Below are 14,528 nucleotides of genomic sequence, written 5' to 3' on the forward strand. Positions count from 1 at the left end.
TAGGGGGATGGTGTGACTTGGGGCTATGGAGGTGTCTAGGGTCACCCACTATGTCAGTCATAGAAAATGCACTAACTGGCAGAATCCTGCTGCTTACAGGGGCTTACTATGTAATAGGGCGAGGGGGGCTGACTACTGCGGTTTGGTGGTGTCCAGTTCCCATTACTGGGCAAGAGATAGGTGATCTGCATTACAACATATGGATAGCTCTAATGCCAAGTGGGCGGTGTTAGGCAGGAGCAGACAAGGGGGCGTGACTGAGAGCTCTTACACTGTCCACTTCTTATTGGAGCTCTGAGTCCACGCCCCCTTTCCTACTTCTGCCTGACACCACCCACTTGACATTAGGGAGTCTAGATAGCATATCCAGCACCAAAACTAACTGCAGTAATTGCTCATGAATGGTGGGGGCGAGAGGGAAACTATGTAACTGCTGGAATAAGGCGCAAATTATAGGATGCAAAGATGATAAGACTGTTACAATGTATACTCTATAATGATAGCTAGGAGATACATTGCAGAGGTGTCCATTGCCTTTACAGTTTACATGTTAGGGGGCGCTCACACTACCGCTCAATGTCAGTTCACAAACTGATTCCCACGGGTCTTGTGTTCTTTGCTTTTTTTTTGTTTCTGCTTTCTGGGCATGTGCAGACAGTATAACAATGGCCGCCGTTACTGTCCGTCAGCCGTAGACATTAATGTGCTCGCCGTCCCTCATAAGTTTATTATTTGGGATGTTTAACAGATTTGTGACGGTTTTGTGTCGCTAACATTTGCGAGCAATGGACACTACGAACGGTTGTGTGAACACCGCCTTGCCTTCAGTCTAAGGTATTAAGGCTGAGTAGACGACGGGGGGCGCTATCCCTCCTGCTGCTGGAGAATGTGCAAGCGACATGGCGAAGGAGCAAATGTTATAGCGGTCGCTGCAGCCTCAGCAATGGCGGCATTAACCATACTGAGCTGTGGTCTTATTGGTCTCGGTTCAGACCTGCTCCAGGCTTCTTGTTCGGATCCATCAGAGGAGCCGACTACTAAAATATCGATGACCCGCACCCCTATAACCTGTAATGGGGTCACTGGGTGTCTGACGATTTTATACTGAAACCAACGGAGAGAAAAGTCCTCCATGTGGTTTCATTGGCGCAGATGTGACCCTCGCCTCAGTCTACCCAATTTTTTTTTTTTTTTTTTTTTACAGAACACGCAGAGATTTTCAGCCAGTTTCATTTTTTTTTTTTTTTTTTTTTTTGTAAAGGAAAAATAAGCAGAGAAAAGTTTTAAAAATTTTTTTTTACATTTTTCAGCAGTTTGCTCATCCTACAGTGAGGCAGATAGGTGAATGCTCTGAGCAGACACAGGAACTCACCACTAGAGGGCGTAAAAGTGCTCTATAAATAGACTCTCAGCAGCTACTTTTGGGTAGTGTACCTCCTGATGAGAGATTGCTGACAGCTAGACATCTCTACGATGCTTAGCAAACATTGGACAGACCAGACGAACCAATTCAGAGGATCATCTGAGCCATCGACAACAATGAGAATCATCATCACCATCTAGACAGAGGTGGAGCCTTCATTACACGTCCTGTCTGTCCATTGGCACCATATACAGTGTTGGCCAAAAGTATTGGCACCCCTGCAATTCTGTCAGATAATACTCAGTTTCTTCCAGAAAATAATTGCTATCACAAATTCTTTGGTATTATTATCTTCATTTAATTTGTCTTCAATGGAAAACCACAAAAAGAATTGTCAAAAAGCCAAATTGGATATAATTCCACACCAAACATAAAAGAGGGGGTGGACAAAAGTATTGGCACTGTTTGAAAAATCATGTGATGTTTCTCTAATTTGTGTAATTAACAGCACCTGTTACTTACCTGAGGCACCTAACAGGTGGTGGCAATAACTAAATCACACTTGCAGCCAGGTGAAATGGAGTAAAGTTGACTCCACCTCTGTCTTGTGTCCTTGTGTGACCACATTGAGCATGGAGAAAAGAAAGAAGACCAAAGAACTGTCTGAGGACTTGAGAAGCAAAATTGTGAGGAAGCCTGAGCAATCTCAAGGCTACAAGTCCATCTTCAAAGACCTGAATGTTCCTGTGTCTACCGTGCGCAGTGTCAGTAAGAAGTGTAAAGCCCATGGCCCTGTGGCTAACCTCCCTAGATGTGGACGCAAAAGAAACATTGACGAGAGATTTCACCGCAAGATTGTGCGGATGGTGGATAAAGAACCTCGACTAACATCCAAACAAGTCCAAGCTGCCCTGCAGTCCGAGGGTACAACAGTGTCACCCCGTACTATCCAGTGTCAGCGTCTGAATGAGAAGGGGCTGTATGGTAGGAGACCCAGGAAGACCCCACTTCTTACCCACAGACAGAAGCCAGGCTGGAGTTTGCCAAAAACTTACCTGAGAAAGCCAAAACCGTTCTGGAAGAATGTTCTCTGGTCAGAGGAGACAAAAGTAGGAGAAGGCCTCAACATAGAGATTACAGGGAAAAGAGAGAAGAAGACGCCCCCTACAGTCAGACATGGCGGAGGTCCCTGATGGTTTGGGGTTGCTTTGCTGCCTCTGGCACTGGACTGCTTGACCGTGTGCATGGCATTATGAAGTCTGAAGACGACCAACACATTGTGCAGCATCATGTAGGGCCCAGTGTGAGAAAGCGGGGTCTCCCTCAGAGGTCAGGGCTCTTCCAGCAGGACAAGGACCCAAAACACACTTCAGGTCAGCACTAGAAAATGGTGGTGAGAGAAAGCCCTGGAGACTTGTAAAGTGGCAGCAATGAGTCCAGCCCTGAATCCAATAGAACACCTGTGGGGGAGGGGGAGAGATCTCTTGGTGGCAGTTTGGAGAAGGCCCCCTTCACATCTCAGGGGAGACCTGGAGCAGGAGCCAAAGAAGAAGGGTCTAAGATTCCAGCAGAGCCTTGTAAGAAACTCATTGCTGGTTAGCGGAAGCGGTTGTGCGCAGTTATTGTGTCTAAAGGTTGTGCTACCGAGTATTAGGCTGAGGGCGCCAATACTTCTGTCCGCACCAGTTCTGGAGTTTTGTGTAAAATGATCAATGATGTGACTTTTTTTTCATTCTCTTTTGTGTTTTTTCATTGCAAGCAAAATAAATGAAGATATTACCAAAGAGTTTGTGCTTGTAATCATTATCTGGGGGACACCGAGGATTATCTGACAGAACTGCAGGGGGCGATACTTATACTGTATATACCCTGTGTCACTTATATACTATATAAGAGTCTGTGCTGTGTAATCATTATCTGGGGGACAGCGAGGATTATCTGACAGGACTGCAGGGGGCGATACTTATACTGTATATACCCTGTGTCACTTATATACTATATAAGAGTCTGTGCTGTGTAATCATTATCTGGGGGACAGCGAGGATTATCTGACAGAACTGCAGGGGGCGATACTTATACTGTATATACCCTGTGTCACTTATATACTATATAAGAGTCTGTGCTGTGTAATCATTATCTGGGGGACACCGAGGATTATCTGACAGGACTGCAGGGGGGACAAGACTTTTGGCCAACACTGTACATATTTTATCGGCGCACTCGCTGGACTGGTGACAAGTTTGCGGAAGAGGAAATAAAGAGGAAATCTGATGGCTATATTCTGGCTGTCATCTAGACACCTCCAAACCATTTACTAAGTGAGTGTTTGTATATAGGGTGAGAACCACAGGGGACCTACATTGGCCCCTACACAGCGCCATCCTGTGGCTGTTCTTACAGTACATTGGGCAGGTAGGGCCCGGCACACGGCCGCGACTCTGGCGTTCCCCACTCTCATTCCATTTGGAAGATTGGGGTGGATTTGCGCACATAGGCATCCAATGGGGTTCTCCAGGTGATCCTCGGCAGGTGATATCATGCGTCATTGTAAAATTGGAGCAGACAGTCTAATAATAGGAGAGATTTATCATCCAGGATTAGACACTGTGATAAATCTGGCGCAGTATCAGGCTCTCTATTGTAACCTATTAGTGAACCTGCCCCGTACCCGGCGTAGACCCGTCACACTGTCAATAATTCTCAATCCTTGGTTGTCGGCCGCTGTCACCTTGTGTGCACGGAATATGACAATAATGGAGACCATGTAGGGGAACCAATAGATGAAGAATTGCTCATGTCAAAGCTCTTGTGACCTATAAACAGTCACGGACGGGCCTGAGATGTCTCCTCGGGGTCACACCTGGACACCAAGAGTGTGTCGGAGGAACCCCCACGATCAGCTGCTTAAAGGAACTGCAGTGTTTGGGAGAGCGCTGCAGTCTCATCACAGACCACTAAGCGCAGCGCTGAGCATCATATCGTGGTAATGTTTCGTATTACAGCTCAGCCCCATGTGCTTGAATGGTACTGAACTGCAAACAGGACATGCAACCGATGACAGGATCGCCACATGGCCTGTAAAGCCTCATACACCTGATCCATAGGGGCCCCCGGTGACAGACCTATAGTAAATCCTGGAAAACCGCTCTAGGACCCTGACTCATAAACGTTTCTTTAAAGGGGTGTCCATATATACTTAAAGGAGGCAGGAATAGTTTCCAGTTTTCTGCACGGTTCTTCGTATAGTTGAGCGCAGCACTTGGCAGCGACGCTCATACTGTATTCTTGTTTTCTATGTCAGTGCAGTCGGAGCTGTGTATAAACACCACGATACTGAGATAAACAACCGGCTCCGCTGCCAGAACGCCCGCCTGCCAGCAGCGCCAAACTTGGACAGAACGAAACCCCCCGACTATACTGAGGAAACATCACCAGCTGTTATTTATGGTTTGTTGCAGATAGCGTAGAAATCATCACTTGTAGCTTTTCTGTCTTTGGTCCTATGGCTAAATTAAAGGGGTTGTTTGGCTGATATGGATATAGGATAACAATGGTGTAAAGCAATAATACAAGTAATATTCGCCTCACCCATTGCTCGCCTTTCCATTTCTGATGCTGTCCGGTCTCTTGCTTGTCTCTACTTTCTGCTCCCTTATAACCGCTCAGTGCTCGGCCAATCGCTGCTCACAGCCTCATCCAGTGATTGGTCGAGTCTCATTTCCTGTGTGTCAAGAGGGAGCAGGAAGTAAAGGTCAACCGGGGACCTGTGAAGCTCAGAGCGGGCGGGTGAGGTGGGAGATCGGTGACCTGTTAACTTTGTTTTTATACTAATCTCAGCCTTTAATTTGTCATCCAAGTTCTTGATATTTTATCTGATTTTCAATGTGGGGGTTGATCTTGGATTGAACTCTCCCAATGAACTTTGAACTTATACTCTTTTTACGTTTGCAGGTTTTTAGAAGATGTCCTCGGACATGAAAGATGTGGGTGTGTGGGTGCAAACGAAAACCCTCCTGTACAAAAACTACCTTGTAAAATGTAGGACGAAGAAGGACACCTTGCAGGTACGTCGGGGAGGCTTTCTCTGCAGCTCTACATTGGTTTCACGTTCTCCGGGAAACACAGGGGAATGTGGGCGGGGGGCCAGAGATGGAAAATGCTGTGTAATAAATATAGCACCGAGGGAAAAACTCACATTTCTTACAAGCTGAAGCCGGCTGTACACATAAGAGAGCTGGAAGGAGCATCGCTTGGCCGGCAGCCATCTTTCCTCGCTTCACCATGAACGTGCCCATTGAGCGCAACGGAATGGACAGGACACAATAAAGTCTTCAAAAGCCCACTCCCCTACCAGGACCAGATTTCCACTCCCACTATATCTTATATAGACTACCATCACCTTTAACCACTTCCAGACCAGGCCGTTTTCGTTGGTTCACAACCGGTCACGTTTCGAGTTTTTTTTTGTACCGGCAGTTTTGAGGGCGAGAACATTTGTTTTTCTATTTCAGATTATTTAAGAATTTTTTCCATCTTTTTTTTTTTCGGTGATAATGGAGCTTTATTTTATATGTTTTTTAAAATATTTTTTTTAAATTTATTTTAATATCTTACGGGGAAACGTGTTTGTTTTTCACGTTTTTTTTAAATAGGACAAAGTGCTACTAAAAAAATTTTAAAAAAATAATTTTACCTCTCCCTTATGATCATTTTTACACAGGTGGCGCACATTTTTGCGTTTCCATGAGTGTGGTAGTGACAATAATTTTTTTTAAATTTTGTTTTATTTTTATGGCATTTTTTTGTTTTTTTTCTTACACAGTACAAGATAATTCATAATGGAACTTTGGGGGTCATTTTAACAAACGTTTTGAGGGGGTGGGGGGGGGGGGTTGGCTGATTTTTTCTATATCTGGGGCTGATACATTAGCCCTAGTTATTCGGATAATGCAGTCTCTTGAGCTACATTGGAGAGCTGATCTGGATCATACCATTCCCAGGCTGGAAGGGGAGGCTCATAATGGTACCTCCAATAGCTGTGGAACAGTAATAATCCTTCCCTGCCTTCTATATGGGAGGTTCGGCTGTTGTGACAGCCGACCCCCCGCTTCTGCAGCTGCACTACTTCATCCTGAGCCCTCTTCATCCTCCACCGATTCTGTCGCAGTTGGATTTTTTTCTCTAGCCCCCACTGTTCCTGAACAATCGGTGCAGTTACCGTATTTTTCGGACTATAAGACGCACTTTTTTTCCCCCAAATTTGGGGGGAAAAGAAGGGTGCGTCTTATAGTCCGAATGTGGCCGCAATACAGACCCGGCATCCGCTGTAATAGGAAGGCGGATGCCGGGGAGGGTTAGACGCTGGCACATGTGCCAGGGCCTGAGACATCGCTATGCTCCTGCCCTGCAGGAAGCCAGCAGCGGCAGGAGTGATGCTGCTATTCCGCTCCTCCGTCCCTCCCCGCAATAGCAGCATCACTGCTGGCTTCCTGCAGGGCAGGAGCATAGCGATGTCTCAGGCCCTGGCACATGTGCCGGCGTCTAACCCTCCCCGGCATCCGCCTATTACAGTGGATGCCGGGTCTGTATTGGCGGCCCCTTCCCCCCCACCCAAAGTGTAAACTACCCCCCGGGGCCGGTCCCCACCAGCCCTATACCTGTAAAGTTGCAGGCCGGCTCCTGCGTGGCGATATCGCAGGAGCCGACCTGTTCGGGTGACAGCTGGGAGCCTAATGAAGGCTCCCAGGCCTGTCATTGCTATACTACCATTGCGGCTGGGTCTATGACCAGCCGTAATAGTAATATACAGAATGTCCCATAGATGGCAATACAGTTGTATTGCCATCTATGGGACTCGCAATCAAATGACTGCAGGTTCAAGCCCCCTAGGAACTAATAAAATAGTTTAAAAAAAAAAAAAAAAAAGCTTTAAAAATATATAATAAAAAATGAAATAAATAAGAGTTCTAAATCACCTCCTTTCCCTAGAATACAATGTGGCTTTGCAGCTGTTGCAAAACTACAACTCCCATATATGAAATATTTTTACTATTTTTTGCTTCAAAATCTTTTTTCCCTATTTTCCTCCTCTAAAACCTAGGTGCGTCTTATAGTCCGAAAAATACGGTAGTTTTGGTGCCTGATATACTAACCAGACTCCCTAATGTTTAGTGGGTGGTGCAGAGATGAGGGCGTGACTCAGAGCTCTGGCAATGTCCTCCTCTGATTGGTGCTCTGGCCCACGCCCCCTTCACTGCTGCTTCCTGACGTCACCCATTTGACATTAGGGAGTCTAGTTAGCGCATCGGACACCAAAACTAACAGCACTGATTGCTCAGGAAAGATGGGGGTGAGAGTAAAAATTCCAACAAGAAATCAGCTGTCTTCCACATTACAGCAGCCCACAGAGATCACTTTTTGGTGTCATTTTGGTGGTCTCATCCGCTAATCACAACGCGTCCAGCTTGGGTCTAGTCGAATATCCGAGCAATCACTTAGTCCAGGACGGCCCCTAATCTACCCCCAAAGGCCAATAGTATGAGCAGCCATCTTTATATTTACAGTCCATCTCCATGATGAGCGTGTTAGGGAAGCCGTCATTGCATTGCTGAACTCTCCCTTACCCCTGTCTCTTGATAGAGAGGTTACTATTTGGTGAGCGCCCCCCCTCCCCACTCCAGCTGGATTATCCATTTGCTCAGCGGACATTTTTAGCTTTACACCCTCCGGCCCCCTCCTCTGAGCCCCGTATCAGTTGTCCCCCCTCATAGTAACTGAGTGATAAGCCAAACACTAGGTCAGGTTACACGAGCCGCCGGCAGGTTGAGGATTCCTGTTTACGTGACAGCCAGGCGGTGCCACGTACGTAATGAGGGTGGCAGAAGGGCACACGGGGGGGATCTGCACATGGGCATTACACATGATCAGTCCTGTCATTAACCTATAACCAGCCCGTACCATCTAAAGGGGAGCAGTCGCTTCTTTTGTTGGCCTGCTGAAATCTCCAATGCACCTGTTAAAGGGGTTGTTTAACAATCATGGCTGCCTTTATACAAAGAAAAACAGCGCCACACCTGTCCATGGATAGTGTCCGGTATTACAGTCTTGTTCCAATGGAGTAAATAGCACTGAGTTGTAATACCACACACAGCCAGGGGACAAGGGTGGCATTGTTTTGTTGACAAAATAGCTATTTTTTCCAATCTTGCACATCCCCTTTAAGGTCAGTGGAGGATTACTGTATATCCTCCAGAGATAACCGCTGTCCTACTGGGAGCTGCACCGTGCAGCCTTAACCCCTGCATGCTACTATCTGGAGAGCCAGTACAGTCTCAATATCCTTGCGTGAACCTGGAGCTTAACCTTCTGCTCTGAAACTCACCACAAAGCGCTCATGAATGTTTTACTTAGTCGTATTTGCATGTTGCCTGGAGAGCGATGTCCTCCTTATGTCAGTATATTATGCTGAAGTTGCTGCCTCCACCCTCAGAGAGACGTGTTATGTAAGCTCGGCCTCTGGGACGTTGGCACTGGCACTTTTCCAGGTAGAATCATGTCAGTGTTATTGACTAGTGTTCAGGTTTCCGTTCTTTGGGTCTGTTTGGAGACATGAAAAACAGAAACCCTATCCACCTAAAAAGCAGTTACCTGGAGAAACCCCATAGACTATAATGGGGTCCGCCAGGGGTCCGCCTGTAATCGGTGGAGAGAAAAGTCCTTCTTGTGTGAACCGACCGTTATCCTCAGGGCAGAAACCAAAAGATTTCACATGATTTTTTCTAAACAATTATTGGACTGCACAGGGTAAAAAGTAAATGTCAGTCCTAGAACATCATTTTAGATATAGATATAATCTGCAAAAAAGAGGGATAACGGTGTGCATAAATTACTTATCCTGTCCTGTATTATACTCCAGAGCTGCGCTCACTGTTCTGCTGGTACAGTCACTGTGTACATACATTACATTACTTATCCTGTATTATACTCCAGAGCTGCACTCACTATTCTGCTGGTACAGTCACTGTGTACATACATTACATTACTTATCCTGTATTATACTCCAGAGCTGCACTCACTATTCTGCTGGTGCAGTCACTGTGTACATACATTACATTACTTATCCTGTATTATACTCCAGAGCTGCACTCACTATTCTGCTGGTCACTGTGTACATACATTACATTACTTATCCTGTATTATACTCCAGAGCTGCTCTCTCTATTCTGCTGGTCACTGTGTACATACATTACATTACTTATCCTGTATTATACTCCAGAGCTGCGCTCACTATTCTGCTGGTGCAGTCACTGTGTACATACATTACATTACTTATCCTGTATTATACTCCAGAGCTGTGCTCACTATTCTGCTGGTACAGTCACTGTGTACATACATTACATTACTTATCCTGTATTATACTCCAGAGCTGCGCTCACTATTCTGCTGGTACAGTCACTGTGTACATACATTACATTACTTATCCTGTATTATACTCCAGAGCTGCACTCACTATTCTGCTGGTACAGTCACTGTGTACATACATTACATTACTTATCCTGTATTATACTCCAGAGCTGCGCTCACTATTCTGCTGGTACAGTCACTGTGTACATACATTACATTACTTATCCTGTATTATACTCCAGAGCTGCGCTCACTATTCTGCTGGTACAGTCACTGTGTACATACATTACATTACTTACCCTGTATTATACTCCAGAGCTGCGCTCACTATTCTGCTGGTACAGTCACTGTGTACATACATTACATTACTTACCCTGTATTATACTCCAGAGCTGCGCTCACTATTCTGCTGGTGCAGTCACTCTGTACATACATTACATTACTTATCCTGTATTATACTCCAGAGCTGCGCTCACTATTCTGCTGGTGCAGTCACTGTGTACATATATTACATTACTTATCCTGTAATATACTCCAGAGCTGCGCTCACTATTCTGCTGGTACAGTCACTGTGTACATACATTACATTACTTATCCTGTATTATACTCCAGAGCTGCGCTCACTATTCTGCTGGTACAGTCACTGTGTACATACATTACATTACTTATCCTGTATTATACTCCAGAGCTGCACTCACTATTCTGCTGGTACAGTCACTGTGTACATACATTACATTACTTACCCTGTATTATACTCCAGAGCTGCGCTCACTATTCTGCTGGTACAGTCACTGTGTACATACATTACATTACTTATCCTGTATTATACTCCAGAGCTGCGCTCACTATTCTGCTGGTGCAGTCACTGTGTACATACATTACATTACTTATCCTGTATTATACTCCAGAGCTGCGCTCACTATTCTGCTGGTACAGTCACTGTGTACATACATTACTTATCCTGCATTATACTCCAGAGCTGCGCTCACTATTCTGCTGGTGCAGTCACTGTGTACATACATTACATTACTTATCCTGTATTATACTCCAGAGCTGCGCTCACTATTCTGCTGGTACAGTCACTGTATACATACATTACTTATCCTGCATTATACTCCAGAGCTGCGCTCACTATTCTGCTGGTGCAGTCACTGTGTACATACATTACATTACTTATCCTGTATTATACTCCAGAGCTGCGCTCACTATTCTGCTGGTACAGTCACTGTGTACATACATTACATTACTTATCCTGTATTATACTCCAGAGCTGTGCTCACTATTCTGCTGGTACAGTCACTGTGTACATACATTACATTACTTATCCTGTATTATGCCCCAGAGCTGCACTCACTATTCTGCTGGTACAGTCACTGTGTACATACATTACATTACTTATCCTGTATTATACTCCAGAGCTGCGCTCACTATTCTGCTGGTACAGTCACTGTGTACATACATTACATTATTTATCCTGTATTATACTCCAGAGCTGCGCTCACTATTCTGCTGGTACAGTCACTGTGTACATACATTACATTACTTATCCTGTATTATACTCCAGAGCTGCGCTCACTATTCTGCTGGTACAGTCACTGTGTACATACATTACATTACTTATCCTGTATTATACTCCAGAGCTGCGCTCACTATTCTGCTGGTACAGTCACTGTGTACATACATTACATTACTTATCCTGTATTATACTCCAGAGCTGCGCTCACTATTCTGCTGGTACAGTCACTGTGTACATACATTACATTACTTATCCTGTATTATACTCCAGAGCTGCGCTCACTATTCTGCTGGTGCAGTCACTGTGTACATACATTACATTACTTATCCTGTATTATACTCCAGAGCTGCGCTCACTATTCTGCTGTTACAGTCACTGTGTACATACATTACATTACTTATCCTGTATTATACTCCAGAGATGCGCTCACTATTCTGCTGGTACAGTCACTGTGTACATACATTACATTACTTATCCTGTATTATACTCCAGAGCTGCGCTCACTATTCTGCTGGTACAGTCACTGTGTACATACATTACATTACTTATCCTGTATTATACTCCAGAGCTGCGCTCACTATTCTGCTGGTACAGTCACTGTGTACATACATTACATTACTTACCCTGTATTATACTCCAGAGCTGCGCTCACTATTCTGCTGGTACAGTCACTGTGTACATACATTACATTACTTACCCTGTATTATACTCCAGAGCTGCGCTCACTATTCTGCTGGTGCAGTCACTCTGTACATACATTACATTACTTATCCTGTATTATACTCCAGAGCTGCGCTCACTATTCTGCTGGTGCAGTCACTGTGTACATATATTACATTACTTATCCTGTAATATACTCCAGAGCTGCGCTCACTATTCTGCTGGTACAGTCACTGTGTACATACATTACATTACTTATCCTGTATTATACTCCAGAGCTGCACTCACTATTCTGCTGGTACAGTCACTGTGTACATACATTACATTACTTATCCTGTATTATACTCCAGAGCTGCACTCACTATTCTGCTGGTGCAGTCACTGTGTACATACATTACATTACTTATCCTGTATTATACTCCAGAGCTGCTCTCTCTATTCTGCTGGTCACTGTGTACATACATTACATTACTTATCCTGTATTATACTCCAGAGCTGCGCTCACTATTCTGCTGGTGCAGTCACTGTGTACATACATTACATTACTTATCCTGTATTATACTCCAGAGCTGTGCTCACTATTCTGCTGGTACAGTCACTGTGTACATACATTACATTACTTATCCTGTATTATACTCCAGAGCTGCGCTCACTATTCTGCTGGTACAGTCACTGTGTACATACATTACATTACTTATCCTGTATTATACTCCAGAGCTGCACTCACTATTCTGCTGGTACAGTCACTGTGTACATACATTACATTACTTATCCTGTATTATACTCCAGAGCTGCGCTCACTATTCTGCTGGTACAGTCACTGTGTACATACATTACATTACTTATCCTGTATTATACTCCAGAGCTGCGCTCACTATTCTGCTGGTACAGTCACTGTGTACATACATTACATTACTTACCCTGTATTATACTCCAGAGCTGCGCTCACTATTCTGCTGGTACAGTCACTGTGTACATACATTACATTACTTACCCTGTATTATACTCCAGAGCTGCGCTCACTATTCTGCTGGTGCAGTCACTCTGTACATACATTACATTACTTATCCTGTATTATACTCCAGAGCTGCGCTCACTATTCTGCTGGTGCAGTCACTATGTACATATATTACATTACTTATCCTGTAATATACTCCAGAGCTGCGCTCACTATTCTGCTGGTACAGTCACTGTGTACATACATTACATTACTTATCCTGTATTATACTCCAGAGCTGCGCTCACTATTCTGCTGGTACAGTCACTGTGTACATACATTACATTACTTATCCTGTATTATACTCCAGAGCTGCACTCACTATTCTGCTGGTACAGTCACTGTGTACATACATTACATTACTTACCCTGTATTATACTCCAGAGCTGCGCTCACTATTCTGCTGGTACAGTCACTGTGTACATACATTACATTACTTATCCTGTATTATACTCCAGAGCTGCGCTCACTATTCTGCTGGTGCAGTCACTGTGTACATACATTACATTACTTATCCTGTATTATACTCCAGAGCTGCGCTCACTATTCTGCTGGTACAGTCACTGTGTACATACATTACTTATCCTGCATTATACTCCAGAGCTGCGCTCACTATTCTGCTGGTGCAGTCACTGTGTACATACATTACATTACTTATCCTGTATTATACTCCAGAGCTGCGCTCACTATTCTGCTGGTACAGTCACTGTATACATACATTACTTATCCTGCATTATACTCCAGAGCTGCGCTCACTATTCTGCTGGTGCAGTCACTGTGTACATACATTACATTACTTATCCTGTATTATACTCCAGAGCTGCGCTCACTATTCTGCTGGTACAGTCACTGTGTACATACATTACATTACTTATCCTGTATTATACTCCAGAGCTGTGCTCACTATTCTGCTGGTACAGTCACTGTGTACATACATTACATTACTTATCCTGTATTATGCCCCAGAGCTGCACTCACTATTCTGCTGGTACAGTCACTGTGTACATACATTACATTACTTATCCTGTATTATACTCCAGAGCTGCGCTCACTATTCTGCTGGTACAGTCACTGTGTACATACATTACATTATTTATCCTGTATTATACTCCAGAGCTGCGCTCACTATTCTGCTGGTACAGTCACTGTGTACATACATTACATTACTTATCCTGTATTATACTCCAGAGCTGCGCTCACTATTCTGCTGGTACAGTCACTGTGTACATACATTACATTACTTATCCTGTATTATACTCCAGAGCTGCGCTCACTATTCTGCTGGTACAGTCACTGTGTACATACATTACATTACTTATCCTGTATTATACTCCAGAGCTGCGCTCACTATTCTGCTGGTACAGTCACTGTGTATATACATTACATTACTTATCCTGTATTATACTCCAGAGCTGCACTCACTATTCTGCTGGTGCAGTCACTGTGTACATACATTACATTACTTATCCTGTATTATACTCCAGAGCTGCGCTCACTATTCTGCTGGTACAGTCACTGTGTACATACATTACATTACTTATCCTGTATTATACTCCAGAGCTGCACTCACTATTCTGCTGGTGCAGTCA

The 14,528-nt window shown here is 44.3% G+C and overlaps 1 protein-coding gene across 1 annotated transcript in view; it reads left to right on the top strand.

The window, feature by feature from the left end:
• Nucleotides 1-14,528, top strand: part of ABCA5 (ATP binding cassette subfamily A member 5) — an 84,995-nt gene that overhangs the window by 298 nt on the left and 70,169 nt on the right. Inside the window, exon 2 of the mRNA XM_075279253.1 lies at nt 5,315-5,427. Coding sequence (XP_075135354.1) covers nt 5,326-5,427 — 102 coding nt within the window. The 5' untranslated portion in view covers nt 5,315-5,325. The remainder of the gene's footprint in view (nt 1-5,314; nt 5,428-14,528) is intronic.

This window comes from Leptodactylus fuscus, chromosome 6, assembly GCF_031893055.1.
Source record: "Leptodactylus fuscus isolate aLepFus1 chromosome 6, aLepFus1.hap2, whole genome shotgun sequence".
NCBI classification, from domain to species: domain Eukaryota; kingdom Metazoa; phylum Chordata; class Amphibia; order Anura; family Leptodactylidae; genus Leptodactylus; species Leptodactylus fuscus.